General features: G+C 50.8%; 1 protein-coding gene across 4 annotated transcripts in view; it reads left to right on the forward strand.

Moving 5' to 3' along the window:
• SH3PXD2B (SH3 and PX domains 2B) overlaps positions 1 to 15,995 on the forward strand; it is a 98,218-nt gene that overhangs the window by 58,849 nt on the left and 23,374 nt on the right. For all 4 annotated transcript variants that reach the window (XM_070569045.1, XM_070569044.1, XM_008509939.2 and 1 more), the window contains exons 6-8: positions 6,458 to 6,483; positions 11,403 to 11,537; positions 15,068 to 15,172. In XM_070569045.1, coding sequence (XP_070425146.1) covers positions 6,458 to 6,483; positions 11,403 to 11,537; positions 15,068 to 15,172 — 266 coding nt within the window. The remainder of the gene's footprint in view (positions 1 to 6,457; positions 6,484 to 11,402; positions 11,538 to 15,067; positions 15,173 to 15,995) is intronic.

Consider the following 15,995-nt stretch of genomic DNA (forward strand, 5'->3'; position numbering starts at 1 on the left):
AAGGAAGACGTTCCATAAGGGATAACAGGAGACTTTTTGAATCAGAACCTCACAAGGGAATGTCTTCCCAACATGTGAATTAAAAAAAAAAAAAGATACAGAATAGGTATAAATCCGACAATGAGCCTTCAGCCCGGCCTGGCTAAGGTTTCTGTTCTTGCTGTTTTTAGCATTTGTGTCTAGACATTCCCCAACTTTTATCAACTTAACAAGAAATGGTGAAATATTCTCAAAACACCTTTGTCTACAGTCTTCCTGGCTTCCTGGTCAAACTGCCACCTCAGGCTTGTAGCCTCTGGCTTCAAGTCTAATTTCTAGGCGAGGCCAAGCAGACTGATGCTGACAGTGTTCAGTTTCCACTCCGTTCTCTCACAGAACTGCCGGGCAGGAGCTGTCGTTCCCATCATACAGATGAGGAAGCTGAGGCTCAGAATAGCGAAAGAGGCTCGCCCAAGGCCATGCGGTTTGGAAGAGGTGGGGGGAGATTTCCCCAGGTCTGCCCGAGCCTGGACCTAGGTTCTTTGCAGCCTGCACGTGTCCCTCCCAGGCTCGAGAGAAAGGGCCTGGTTTGCGACTGGAGACACCTGGGTTCAAATCCTGCCTCCACCACTCATGGGCTGCACAACCCTGGGCCTCCCTCACTTCGCCTCTGGGCCTTGATTTCCCCCCATGAGAAAAGGGGATGGCATCACACTTTTAGGCTTACGGTGAGGATTAAAGGGCCGCCATAAGTAAAGATTCCAAGGACTTGCCAAGTGCTCGGAAGTGTGGCCTGTGGTGTTTTTCCTCTCTGACCGCCCAGCCAGAGCTGTTTTTACTCCAAGAGTCGATCAGGGTGTCCAGCTCGACAGATGCGTGGCAGGGGAATTGCCCGACTGCTTCCAAGCTGGATGCACGAGGGCAGTGCTCGCCCCGTGCCTCCGTCTCCTCTTCTGTGAGGTGGGCCTGCTGACACCTCCCTCGTAGCCGTGCCTGGGCGTCAGTGGAAGATGTACAGAGAAGCGCTTGGCAGGTGCTCTACAAACCTAGCCTAGTGTCCTCGGGCAGAAGGAAGGAGGAACCCCAGCCCCCTGAGGGGGGACCTGAGCTTGGTGTGAGTTCCTTGGGCCACGGGGTTCAGTGACATCTAGATTTTCTCCTACGTCATCCCAGTGTCCCAAGGATCTTAACTTTGGGGGCGTCACAGACCTTGGAGAATCTAGTAACAGCCTTCTTCCTTCTCCTGGGAAAAATGCCCCCAGTTTCAGGAGGTCCTCAGTTGTGCCAAGTCATGGACCTAAGGTTAAGAACGGTGCCCTGGCGCCCCTTCTGAATGTTAATGCCAGGAGGTCTCTGGTCTCCTGCCCGGCGAGGGTGAGTGAAGTGGGTCCCCAGCCTCTGAGCTCAGACCGGCTTGTGGACACAGATGGGAGAGAGCTGGGCTAGGGGCAGCCCGCTGTGAGCAAGAAGAGTCTGGGCATCTTCAGGAAGGAAGGAAGGATTCTCAGGGATACAGGGTGGGAACCGGCCCTGGAGAGGAGCTGGGATGTTAGCTGGGCTGTGCGATGGCTTTGTCACGCTCTCTGGTGGCCACGACCTGGCTTTCCCTGCTTGCTGGCTGACGTGGGCTCGTAGAAGAGCGCAGGACCAGGAGTTCTAGCCCTGGTGCTACTCCCAGCCAGGAGTGCCGGCATCTTGGTCCCTTGGGCACCCAGGTGTCAAGGGCATCGTGTTTGATAATTCAAAGAATAGACCTTTCCCCCCAGTTCCCCAGAGTTTTACTCTGATGCTTTTAAGGAGCATCCATTTCCTCACTTATTAGATGGGAATAATGCTAATACCTACTTGTCAGGGTCACGGTGAGGCTTGTGTATATAATGTGGGAAAGACTTAGCACAGAGCCTGGCGCATAGTAGGTACACAGCCAGCTTTCACAGCTCCTTGGAGCCAGCTTTCACAGCTCCTTGGCTGTCAGGGTCAAGACGCTCGGGTTTTGCCGTCTTTCGTGAGACAGTAAAAGAGAAGCTAATTGGCCTGTTTGATTTATTGTAAGTCTCTGGAAGCAGTGGGTACCACGTGGAGACGCTTGTTCCCATACGGGAAGGGAAGACCAGAGTCTTTCTTCGCAGGCCTTCCAGATGGCTCTCCCTCCCCCTACGTCTTAGGCAAAACCCAGCAAAGGCAGGGTCAGCTCATTCAAATGCCTTCATTCTGGAAGCATTTCCCGCAACTGCCACCCACGCTGAACCCGAGAAAATCTGCCCAGTTCCTGCCTTCCGGTGGCCTGAGGGCTGGTGCGCGTTTGTTGAGCTGGAAAAGAGTCAAGCTGGTTGGTGTGAGAGAGTAAAAGGCTTGACTCCACAATAACCATAGTTGGAAGGGAAATGTATCTTTGCTCATTATTTTCTGTTGATTTTACTGTTTTTATTATTAGTTAGTGTAGGCTCTTTAAATATAAAGGAGATTAGCCTTTCCGTATTTTTGCCTTTTATTTTGCATTTATATTTTGTTTCTAGATTTTATGAGGTATGTAAGCTTTACATTTTTGCAAAGCCAAATCTAGTCACCATTTTTCAGTTGTGACTTCTCCCATTGCGTTCAGGCGACAAAGGGCAGTCACCATTCAGACCCGAGATATTTACTTTAATTTTTTTCAAGTTGATTTGTGGTTTGAGTTTTCTTTTCTTTTAATATTTACTGATTAAATCAGAATTCATTAAAATAGAATTCATTTTGATGTATGGCGTGTGATGAGAATCTAAAGTTTTTTTCTAAAGTTGGAGCCTCTTGACTAGCTATAAGAAAACATTTTTTTTAAAGATTGACACCTGAGCTAACATCTGTTGCCAGTCTTCTTTTTTTTCTTCTTCTTCTTCTTCCCCCCAAAGCCCCCCAGTACATAGCTGTATATTCTAATTGTAGGTCCTTCTGGCTCTACCATATGGGGTGCCACCTCAGCATGGCTCAATGAGCGGTGTATAGGTCCACGCCCAGGATCTAAACCCATGAACCCCTGGGCCCCTGAAGCAGAGTGCGTGAACTCAACCACTATGCCACAGGGCCGGCCCCTATAAGAAATGTTATTGCTCCCTGCTTCATTGAAAAACAAAGACCACCACACCCTGTAGTGCTTAATGATCACTGGCCGTTCTTCCTCGGGAAGGATCCAGAGAAAACTAGCTCCTGTGCTCAGGAGGCCTCTACACTGGTGAGAAAGGCTGCGTGAACACATGGATACGTGTGTGCGTGCATACTCACGCACATACACACAAGTAGAACATCCGCTAAAAATAAAAAACACAGCCTAGACTGTACCAAAGAAAGCAGAAAGAGCTGAGGTAAGCTGACCAGCATCCTGCTGGAGTGGAGCATCTGGTTCCAAGAGGCTTCCTGGAAGCAAGGGGAAGGTTCTAGTCTCTCTGTCCTTTCCCCACTGTGTGGCCTTGAACAAGTGACTTGACTTCTCTGAGCTTCTGTTTCCTCATCAGTAAAGGGGGCACAGCTGACCTTGCTCGCATCTTAGTTGCGAGGATTGAGCACCGTCCTCTCACCTGGGATCGTGCCTGGCACACGGCAGCTGCTTCCCCAGCGATGCCTTCCTGGCTTGAAGCCAGGCTGTGAAGGGGAGGAAGCAGGGAAGGTGAGAACGCTGCCGAGGGCCGAGGGGCGGCTCTGGGGCCACAGCAGGCAGGCTCAGTGGGTCCTGGGTTGTTGGCTTAGAGGAATGGACATCGAGGTTGGCTGCTCGGTGGGGTTGGTTCCTTGGTCCTGAAGCTCGTGCCCCAGTGAGGGCTTGAGATGGAAGTTGGGGTCTTGCCCAGCAATCTCTAGGGAGAGAAGTGATGACTTCTAAATGGTGCCGTTCGGGGAAGGTCTTCGCTGCCGTGCGCAGAAAACTTGGGACCACCTGAAGCCTGTCACACAGAGAAGATGCTGTGCGTGCTTGAGCCCACACGGCTGCTGCCGCTTGAACCCAAGAGCCCCCTGCCGCCCCTAAGCCCCCTCCAGCTGGGACAGCGGGACCCTGCAGGGCGTGTGGCAGGGCAGGAGCCGGGACTGTGGGTGGCCCGGAGTGTCTCGGCTGCAGGCCTGGATGGCAGCTGGGGAAGTGGCGCTTCGTGTTGAAGCAACTTCCAGGGACCTTTGTCCGTGTGTCTTGGAGCCAGCAGCTGAGAGGGGAACTTCACCCACAAGACGGTGCAGGGTGCGGTCAGGGGCACGGGCTCCAGGCGGGCTTCCTGGGTCCCGATCCTGGGCGCGCTTCTTCACCTCTCTGGGCCTCAGTCTGCAACATGGAGTGGCCCTCGAGGGCTGTTGTGAGGACTCAGTGCATCACGCCAGGTACAGCACTCTGATGGGCCACTGAACAAAGTGAGCGCCAGTAAAGGGGAGCGAGGGTAGTCCACTGTTACCTTCCCCCACACAGGGGCCAGGACGTTTAACCTCACTGGGTAAGGCATCACGACCAAAGGACCCAGCCCAGCCCTGGGCCAGGCCCCGCTGCTCCTCCCCAGACGCACAGGAGCACCACCCCAGACTCCAGGGGTTGGCTCAGCTCCCCCACCCTCTCCCAAGGCTACACTGAAAGCATTATTATATGGTGGTTAATAACCCAGACTTTAAATCAGACACTGAGTAGACATTTCTCCAGAGAAGATACACACGTGGCCAGTAAGCATATGAAAAGATGCTCAGGGGTCAGCCCTGTGACCTAGTGGTTAAGTTCGGTGTGCTCCACTTCTGCGGCCTGAGTTTGGTTCCCAGGCGCAGACCTACACTCTCAGCGGCCATGCTGTGACAGTGACCCACATAAAAAAAAATATAGAAGATTGGCACAGATGTTAGCTCAGGGCACATCTTCCTCAGGAAAAAAAAAAACAAGAAAAGATGCTCAACCTCATTAGCCATCAGGACATGCAAATCCAAACCACAGTGAGATACCACTTCCCGCCCACTAGGATGGCTAGAATAAGAGAGACAGACAGCAACAAGTGTTGGTGAGGATGTGGACAAATTGGAACCTTCCTACGTTGCTGGCGGGTATGTAAAACAGTGCAGCCTCTGTGGAAGAGAGCCAGGCAATCCCTCAGATGTTAACCTCGAGTTGCCATGTGACCTAGCAACCTCCTACACAAATACCCAAGAGAAATAATCATCTATGTCCACATAAAACTTGTGTGCAAATGCTCATGGAAGCATTACTCAAAAAGTGGCAGCATCCCAAATGCCCATCAGCTGATGGGCAGACAAACAAGGTGTGGGTTTTCCACACAACGGGACGTTATTCAGCCCTAACAAGGACTAGAATACTGATACCTGCTGCATAAAGGGGCCTTGAGAACTTTATGCTACATCAAAGAAGCCAGTCACGAAAAGCCCCCTCTTGCGTGATTCCGTTTATAGAAAATGTCCAGAATAGACAGATCATTATGACAGCAAGCAATCAGTGGTTGAGAGGAGTGGGGATGGGAGTGACTACTAGTGGGTATAGGGTTTCTTTTTGGAGTGATGAAAATTTCTGGAATTAGATAGTTGTGATGGTTGTACAACCTTGTGCATAGACTAAAAGCCAGTGAATTGTACACTTGAAAAGGATGAATTTTATGGTATGTGAATTATATCTCAGTTTAAAAATTAGACCTGAGTTCAGGTCCTAGCTGTGTGACCTTGAACAAGTTACTTAACCTCTCTGTGCCTCATCCTCCTCCTCTGTAAAATAGACATAAAAAGAGTACTTGTTTCTTAGGGTCATTATGATAGTAAATGAGTGAACTAGAAGTGCCTGGCAGGGTACTGGCACGGGGTAGTAGCATTTAATGATTACCAACTAATGTTGCTGTTGGCACACCTGCCTCAGCCCAGCCTCCTGCCACCTCCCTTTTCTCTTTATAACACTGGAAGGCTTTTCACTAATGAGATAATTTGCTTAAAAGTACTTCATAAACCTGATTTGTCACACTGTATTCGTAGTCCGGTTGTATTTATAAACTCTGGAGTGGTTGACACATGTGAGGCAGTCACTAGTTGTTGTTCCATGTGGATTCTGGTTGTGTCCCTCGTGTCACCAGTGCGAGATGTGCTGTGTTCTCTGCTATCTGGACTTCTCCGCTTACCGCTTACCACCGAGGGCCGTGAGGGCTCACAGGACCCAGGAAGTGGGCTTCAGGCTCAGGGCAGTGTGGGGGCCTGACTCCATTTTCACACTGCATGCTCCCCTCTCCCCACCCCACCCCTCTCAGGGCCCTGAGGGGAGGTGCTGGTCCCCAGGGCGCCAGAGCACTTATCAGACAAAGGGAGAAAATTAAGAGGAATTGTTTGTTTTTTAAGAAGTCTGGCTCCTTGGGGCTGGCTTTGGTTTTGTTCATTCACTGGAGATGTTGTGGGTTGGAGAATCTCAGTTTCCTAAAGGAATGACTCCTGTCAACACACAACAGGTCTGACTCATCACTCTTTCTCACCCCCATTCTTTCCTGTACAGGGAGCATGTTGGGAAGAAGAAATCCGGTAAGAATACTTTCCATTTTCTCCTGTTCACTCAGTGCTCAGCATACCCCTGGGAGCACCTTCGATGCGCCAGGCCCTGGGCACTATGTTGGGATACAGCTATGTGTGTGGATGGATGCATGGATGGATGCATGAGTGGATGGATGGGTGCATGAGTGGATGGATGCATGGATGGATGCATGAGTGGATGGATGGGTGCATGAGTGGATGGATGCATGGATGGATGCATGAATGGATGGATGGGTGTATGAGTGGATGGATACATGGGTGGATGGATGCGTGGATGGATGCGTGGATGGATGGGTGGATGCTTGATTGGTTGATGCCCCACTCTGTTTCCCGAAGAAAGCGTTGGAGGTTGTTTCATCTTGTACCTAAATGTTACCCAGTGCGTGAGAGCTGGTGTCCATCCCTGAGAATGCCCCAGTGGTATAGGGGGACAGACAGCTTCCTAACCATGCTGTAGGGTGTTAAATGGCTTTGTTCTGCTTTAGACAAAGGAATGTGGGAGCTCAGAGCTAACAGCATTCTTCTCAGGTGGCGAGAAGGGGTCACAAAGCAGGGACCATGGGTCTTGAAGAGTGCGCAGGAGCCTCATAGACAGGGAGGAGCATTCAGGGCTGAGGGTGCAGCACGCAGGCTGGGAGGTGTGAATACACAGTAAGTCACGCCGACCGATTGGCCGTCCTCAGCACCAGGCCCACCTCCACACTGCCTTCACTCGGCCACGGTTCTGGGCAGTGACAACTGCTGTTTCGGGCACCTCCCATACTCACTTCCACTCTCCCCGAAGTCAGCTCTCTTCCTTCTTGACACTCTTCCCGTTCCCGGGACATCACAACCCTTCATCAAGAGCCGTTATGGAAAAAGAGAAGGTGGGAACTGGGTGTGCACAGAGGGACGATTGCCTTCTCACAGGCCTGCGGTCGATACATGGAGATTCACAACCACCTGACTTTTTCTTCCCAAGACCCAAGGTCGTCCCCACATCTGCAGCCTGCCTAGCCCTACCACACCTGGAGCCAGCGTGGTCTTCAGAGCTTCTGGAATTCTAAGTTCTTTTATTTACCTGGGTCTCCAGGAAGTTTGAGGGGGTTGATGAGCATGTGGGGAGAGGGGAGCCGAGCAGAGATTCCAGAAGTGAAAAAGGGCCTCTTCTCATGGGCCTCAGTTCCCTCATCTGTAAAATGGGGATAACAACAGTAATCCACCCTGTAGGATTATTATAGGATTTGTAATAATAATATGTATAAAGCCCTTAAAACAGAGCCCCAAATGTCGTGAGGGAGATAGGTTTGCTGCAGTTTTTATACTACTGTTAATTCAAAGGACATAGGTGTCCCTGACCAGCGTCAGTAGCAATTCCAAATTCAGCAGCTCTGGTCCCTTTGCTGGCCCCTGGGTACGAGGCCTGTGGTCAGCTTTACGGGCCCAAGGGCCGGTCTTGCAAGGAAGAGTGGAGAGAAACTGGGTCTCTGCCTCAAGGCGTGGCATCTGAAACGAGTTCCAGCCTTTCCCAACCGGGCTATTTACAGCTCTGCCTGCTGTTTTGATAGGTGCTGGCCGGAGCCATGGCATCCTGCTAAAGCTGCAAATAGTCCTTGAGCCCTGGGGGTAATGACATGTTTCTTAGAAAAGAGCAGAGAGGAGAGGAGCGGCCCTTGGGCTTGATGAGGGGACTGGTCTGGAAAGGAGAGCAGAAGCTCTAATTTGTGGTGACCACTGTTACCTCATTCACCTGCAGTGAGCGAGACGGATTCATTTATAGTTCTGCTGCTCGGAAAATAGCATCTCTCTTCATTCAGACTAAGAGCCCATGCTGGGGTTAGCCTTATTTTTAATCTGACCTTTGAACACTTCCTTTATGTTAGAACCAGGCTTCTTGATTGAATTTAAAGGGAATTAAGGTTGACAGCCCGAGCCCTGGAATTCTGTGCCAGAACTCTGAGTTGGAGAGGGCTTATCTGTCTGCAGAATTTCCCAGTCGTGGCTGGCTGGCTGGCTGGCTGGCTGACTGGCTGGCTGGCTGGCTCCTGCAGACTTTGGCTAATGTGGTCTCAAATTCTGCTCATCCTGCAGGAAAGAAATCCTCCCACCAAAATTTAACAGGTCATGAGATTATTTAAGGAGCATCTTTCTTCCTGACTTTTCTATGCTTACTGAAGTATTCTCTCATTTACTGACTCTTTCAGCAAAACTGGCAGTCTGGTGAATTGCTAGAAAGAAAATCCTACTTTACCATTATTCCTTGTATTATTCAGCTCGGGCTGCCGTGGCAAAATAGTATAGACTGGGTGGCTTAAACAGCAGAAGTGATTTTCTCCCAGTTTGGAGGCTGGCCATCTGAGGTCAGGGCGCCAGCACGGCCGGGCTCTGGCGAGAACCCTCTTCCTGGCGTGCAGAAGCCGGCTTCTCGCTGTGCGCTCCCATGGCGGAGAGACAGCGAGAACAGGCTCTCTGGGGTCTCTCCTTATAAGGGCGCCAATCCCATCCCACCGGGGGAGGGGGGCGTAGTCATGGGGACCCATGGGGAAGGGAAGCACACTGGCCTCAGACCACCTTCTCCGTCATCTCTTCTTTCCTTTCACACCCGCTGCCACGCGCCACTGCACAGGAGTCTTTGAGCCAGGTGGACCTGATTCAAGTCTGGCTTTGTCACCAACCAGCTGTGGGATCCAGGACAAGTCACTTGATATCTCTGCACCTCTGTTGTTGTCTATAAAGTGAGGGTGGCAGTACCACCTTCCAGGGCACTGTGTTGAGGTGGTCTGTGTGTTGTGCAGCCTGTCGCAGGCTTTCACGTGGGGCTGCTTCCCTGCCCGCCTTCCGAACCTCGTCCGACATCTTCTGTCTCTTTCCTCCCTTCTCCTTCTCTGTTCTGCTCGTGTTCTCCCCACCCATGCAGGGTGCAGGGTTGTCCAGGGGCCCTCCCCAGGTCAGGCGCCCTCCCATTTCCCTCCGTTACCCTCAGCCGGGAAGGGTGAAGGGCCAGAACATGGTCACAGAGCCGAGAAGTGGTGACCCCCCCCCCCACCCAGCTACAATGCCCTGTCTGGTTCTCCACGTCACACACTGAGAGCTCCTGGTTCTGACAAAGGGCATTTGTGCTGCTTCTGAATGCCAGAGGCTGGGGTGCAGTGGTGTGCTGGTATAACTGCTTCCCACCCAGCTCTCTGATGGAAAGCCCTGCTTTGTAGCATTTGCCCATTACCGTGGTATAAATGCTCCCACAGTGGCCAGTTTCAAGCTACCAGTAAGATGCCACCCAACAGAGTTGGGAAGAGATGCACAGAATCGGCTCAGCGTGAGCGACTCGTGCATACCACTCCACTGCTGGGCGTATCCGGACGCAGAAATGTGGGGTTTCCTGGATCTTACAGTTGTTTGTGGAAATAATAGGAGGGAATATTTTGAATCAGGACTTTCAGAAAACCAGGCCCTTGTGGCCACAAATGTCAGGCTGCCCTTCCACCGCTTCCAGCCTGCTGCTCTCAAAGTGCTGTCCCCTGCTCTTTGAGTGCTGAACTCAGGTGGCCCCTCTACATTACCCGGATTCTGCACTATCTTTCATTTATGTATCAGCTATGTCCTGGTGCCAAACCAGGACCTCACAACTCCAGGGAGTGCCATCCACACTGCGTCCTGTGGACGCGGCCTCTCCTGGAGTGCCTGTCCCTGCTGCCCGTGCCCTGGTCCAGAGCTGCCGTCCTCTCTTGCCTGACAACTCTGTGGCCTCCATCTCATCTCCTGCTTGCTTTCTTGCCAGTCTCTAATCCATTCTCCTTGTGGCAGCCAGGATTATTTTTTTAAAGATGTAAATCTTCACTTGCCGTTTCCTTCTTAGAGCCCTTTAGTGGCTTTCTACTTCAGGTTAAAAAAAAAATCCAAACTTCTTGCCTTGCCCAGCAGGCCCTGCCTGCTCTGGCCCATGCCCCCTGTGTGACCTCACGCAGGACCACTCTGTCCTCACTCACTGGGCTTCAGCCACCCTGGCCTCCTTCCAGTTCCTGGAAGACTCCAAGCCCTTTCTCATCTCAGCATCTGCCAGCACTGTTCTTTTCCCATTCTCCTCATGACTCCTTGTGTCTCAGGTCTCTGTTTATGTCATCTCCTTAGGTGGTCTTGCTGACCACCCCATTAAACATAGCAGCACTTTTTCTTGTTTATTCTTTGTCTGGCATCCTGGTTGTTTCCCATAATGCATCTGTTAAAAATTAATACTTATCTTACCCTATACACTTAGTGATGATATATACTAGTGTATGTGTCTGTCTCCCCAACTAGATTAAGTTACTTGAGGCTGAGAATCATATCTGTTTCATTCATTGTAATACCCCAAGCACCTCATAGAGTGTCTGGAACATCATTGTTGACTTCATGAATTAATAGATGGGTGATTTTGGGTGGATGGATGGATGGATAGATGATGGATGGATGTTTGGTTAGATGAATGGATATTTAGTTGGATGGATGATAGATGGGTGTTTGGTTGGATGGATGGATGACAGATGGATGTTTGGTTGAATGGATGATGGATGGATAGATGTTTGAATGGATGGATGGATGGATGTTTGGTTGGATGGATGATGGGTGAATGAATGAATGGATGGATCAGTATGAATTAATGAACTCTCCCACTAGGCTGTCAGCTTCTGCAGGGCAGGTCCCATATCTTAATCAGCCCTTAACCCCCAGTGCCTAGCACAACACCTGCACAGAACAGGAACTTAGTAAATGTTGATGGTTGAGTGAGGAAATGAATGAAAGAATGGATGGATGGGGGGACTCTGAGACAAGTCCTGTGACGACATCTTTCTCTATTTGGAATGTCCTCCTGACCCACCCTACTCCCCCAGCTTCTCTCCTTCACACATAGGTGGTGGCCAGATGTGACATCTGATAGGGTTTTGTATCCACAGGGGGTGACCTCACCTCGGTGGACCCCATGGTCCTGGAGCAGTATGTGGTAGTGGCAGACTACCAGAAGCAGGAGAGCTCGGAGATCAGCCTCAGCGTGGGGCAGGTGGTGGACATCATCGAGAAGAATGAGTCAGGTAGGGGACCTAGACCGACTCCCTCCCCGCCCTCCACTGTCACCAAGCCCCTGGGATAGGAAACACTTGGAAATGCAGAAATTGCAATAGCCAGTCCAGGCTGGCCAGTTTCCACAGATCTGGCTGATGACCTTCTAGAAAGCTACCCCAGTTTGATCACAGTGCTCGAATATCCCACTTGGTCACAACTCGCTGGCATCCTGTTGGGTCAGATATTACTGATCTATTCTGAGGTTCACATTTCATGAACATTCCTTCTGCCTTCAAAGCACTTGGAGACACGGAGTCCAACATTCCACTGGAAATTGGCTGCTGATTTGCCTTGACTACCATGAGAATCTTGGTGAAGGCTCCATCAGCTGTGAGTTCTGGTAGGACAGACACACTGCCTCAGCCCAACTGCCATCACAGGGACCACTGGTCCTGTACACAGGCCAGCACAGAATGCAGTATGATCTGGACACTTTGCCCAGCTTTCCATCTGAATTCCCCATTTCACAGCCATCCAAGTTGCTTCGTCAAGGTTGATGCTTCAAAGATTAATTGAGATAATACGTAGACAGCACCTAAACCTGTGTTTGGCACACAGTAGGTGCTCAAAAATGTGGATTTCTTTCCCTTTTGCCTCCCTTAGCCACAAAGCAGCCGTTGCACCATTGAAGGCGAAGAGCAGGAAGCAGGGGATGAGTGGAAAGGAAAAAGTGGTATAAACCCACTGGCTTTGTTATGGCTCACGTGTGACATTGGCTAATAATATCATCAGCGGGCCAATCTCTGTGATACCCCAGTGGCTAATTAAGGTCCAACAAATAGAAGAAAGACTATGTTTCCAGCAACATTTGGATCATGTTGCCATTAGTCATGAGATCGGTATTAGCCAACCAAAAGTCCTTAATTACACAATGTAGGAATTCTCACCCTGCTTCTCAGCTGGAGAGACCAGGACTCTAAGTGACTTGATCGCTCACTCAAGATCTTGCAACAGGTTGCCAAGGTGAAATTCCAAACCAATTCCAGCTGGCCCTAAGGCATGTGACTGCCTAATTCCTGGGATTGAGTACATGCAGATTATGTGGGGTGGCTAGGATGCACCGTGGGGACTAAAGAAGGGAGCACCCACTCCCCTGGGCCGCTTGCTTGAGTGAAGTCAGGACGAATGTCCTGCCAAGAGGAGTCAGCATGGGTTGCTAGGGACAGGCCTGGTATGTCCAGAGGGCAGCAGCGAAAAAAAGTGTCACAAGGTCAAATGTTCAAATGGCCAACAAACTGGCAACATTTATTTTTAATTATATTTTACTTACCCAAGTAATGCATGGATACATTCTTCTTAAAACCTAATGATAAAATTAGCATCTGTTTCTTCTACTAGCTTCAACCCTAGCCTCCTTTCCAAACCCCAGATAGCTCTTCTGTCGGTTTGATATGAATCCTTCTTGTTAATTATATACACACACCATGTGTGTGTGTGCGTATACATATGCATATATACACACATACATATAAAAACATACATACCTGTAGATATGCACACACACATATTTCATGTGTATATATATAATTTTGTAGGGTTTTTAATCCTGGTGGTATCATTCTAAACATTTTGATCTGCAACGTGCTTTTGTTTTAATCAACATTTAGCTCTTATTCTTTTAACATCTGTATGCTGTTTGACCTGAATAAGCCATATTTTTCTCTAGTTTGAACAGTTACTCTGTGTGCACACTGGTGAGCGTTTCTTTAGATTAGATATCAAGAAGTGGAACTGCTAGACCATAAGATACTCCTATTTTAAATGTTAAGGTACTGCCAAATTACCTGCTTCCAAACTGTGGCCGTGCCGCTTGGCTCTCCCTCCGGCAATGCCCGTGGCAGTGGTACACATGGCTAAGAGCTGAGGCTGTGACGCCAGCCTGTGTTCAGATCCTGGCTCCACCACTTTCTCTCTTCGTCACCTTGGGCAGGTTGCCGCCCTCTCTGAGCCTCGGCCTCCTCGTCTGTAAAATGGGGCAGTGATAGCACGCAGCTCATAAAGCTGTTGTGAGGATCCGGTCAGTAGTGGGGATGAAGCAGTGGGACAGTCTGGCATGTCGTTGCTGTCATTGCTGTCATGACAATTTTCTTCTCCCCCACGCAAACACCTGCAAATGAGTCCTTAGGAAGGCATACAACCTATTTTCTGATTCCTGATTTCCCACGGATTTATGAACCCCGTTCATTCTCACACACCCAAGTTGCTGGTCACCACAATGTGTCTTTGACAAGGAGCATCTGGTCAAGTAAAGCAGAGGTGGCTTCCGTTTCAGGGAGGTCAGAAGCGAAGCCCTTGCTGTAGGACCCGGAAGCTTACTCGAGAGCCTGCCCCTTCCTTCTCCTCTCCTTTGGGGTCTCCAGGGCTTGGAGGTGTGATTTTGGGGAGCAGATCCTGTTTGTTCCTCTATGTTGTGCAGAGCCATTGGGCTCTGTGTTAATTTCCTCTTGCTGCTGTAATCAATTACCACAAATTTAGTGGCTTAAAGTAACACAGATTTACTAGCCTACAGTTCTGTCGGTCAGAGTCCAAATGGGTCCCAACGGGCTAAAATCCAGGCATTGGCAGGGCTGCGTTCCCTCCTGCAGGTTCTGGAAAGGATCTGTTTGCCTTTTCCAGCTTCTCGAGGCCGCCCACATCCCTTGGCTCGTGGCCCCTTCCTCCGGCTTCAAGGCCTGCAGTGTAGCACCTTACTGTGCCTTTCTTCCAGGGCCACGTCTCCCCACTCTTCTTCTGCCTCTGTTTTCCACATCTCAGGGCCTTGTGGTTACATTGGGCCCACCCAGATAATCCGGGATAATCCCCTATTTGAAGTTCAGCTGGTTTGCAGTCTTAATCCTGTCTGCAGCCTTCATTCCTCTTTGCCACATAACTTAACGCATTCACGGGTTCCAGATTAGGACGTGGACGTCTTTGGGGGTCATTATACTGCCGCTACAGGCGCCTTCAAGCCGTTTCTCTAAGGAGGAAGGGCCTGAGTCTGGGTGAGAGTTCTCTCAAGCAGTTGCATCTGCAGCCAGACTTACCTCGACATGAACACATGCAAAATCAGTGTCCCCCGTAAGTTATTAGGGGAGTGGCTTCAGTGCCAGACAGCCATGGGTGCACATCGCAGCTCAGCCACAGCCGTGAGAACTTGAACAGTCTGCTTACCTCTTGGAGCTTCAGTTTCCTCATCCGTGGGGTGGGCATGACACGTGAAGATCATACGAGATAATGCGAGTGAAGTGAGGAGGGCCTCGCGCCTTGGTGAAGGGAGCTACGTCCTGTCCTCTCGTCATTCTGGACGGCCCTTCTCTCCCTGTCCAGACTCAGAGCGGGTTTCTCATTAGCCTGCCTTTGCCCGTTAGCAGTCAGCTGACGTGGGTGGCTGTGTTCCACCAACTGAATGGTGTCTTTTCAGCTCTGCCCTGAGCATTGACTCGCGTAGTGGCCGCATGAAGGTATCGCTCAGGCCTCACCCTGGCCCGGCTGACATCTGTCTGCTCTCTCGTTTTCCCAGGTTGGTGGTTCGTCAGCACCGCTGAGGAGCAAGGCTGGGTCCCCGCCACCTGCCTCGAAGGGCAGGACGGTGTGCAAGATGAGTTTTCCCTGCAGCCTGAGGAAGGTAGGCTGGAGCTCGAGCCTCCACCGTGCTGGGAGCCGGCCATCGCCCGGAGCGGCCTCCTCACCCGGCCCCTCCCCTCAGCCTCTGCCTCCGGGTCTCAGCAGCTCGCTGGCTCAGGCTCTGGAGCCCATGGACCCGAAGCCAGGCCGTGGGGTGGGGCTAACGGCAAGTCCGCCCTCTCTTAGGGGCCGTTGGGAGCCACGCAAGGCAATCCTGGCTGGAGGTGAGGCTCTGGCACCTCCATGGGACCCCACTATTCCTCCCTTGAATTATTCTGATGGCCAAGATGCTGGGGCTGCTTCTGGCTCATTTTCAAGACATCTGAAGCCATCTGTAAGATCTCTGCTCTCTCTGTTGGTTGAGTGGCCTGACTGGGTGTCAGGATTGGGGCTGACCCCCACCCTTCACCCACACGCTTCCATGTCCTGGAGAACTTTCCCTTCATGGGCCCCAAGCGGGGATTCCTGCCGTCCCAGAAATACTAAGGCCCAAATGACTCCCTTTCCTCCCAGAAGCATTCCTAAAACCAGAGTAAGGGTTCATCTTAGCCAATAAACAGAAAGGTTTTAGAGCCAGACAGATGTGAATTTGCATCTCAGCTGTACCACTTACTGGCTGAGTCATCTTGGGCCAGCAGCTTAACTTCTCTGTGCCTCAGCCACCTCCTCTAATAATGGAGACGTTGATCTCTGCATCATGGGATTGTGTTTTTTTTAATGAGATCCCATATACAGAGCACTTGGCAAAGACCCCAAACAATAAATAAGTAGGAGCAGTTACTGTCATTTGGCTGTGCCTTACGTGGGGTTGAATACTTGGGGCT

Source organism: Equus przewalskii, chromosome 13, assembly GCF_037783145.1.
Source record: "Equus przewalskii isolate Varuska chromosome 13, EquPr2, whole genome shotgun sequence".
In the NCBI taxonomy this organism is placed as follows: Eukaryota; Metazoa; Chordata; class Mammalia; order Perissodactyla; family Equidae; genus Equus; species Equus przewalskii.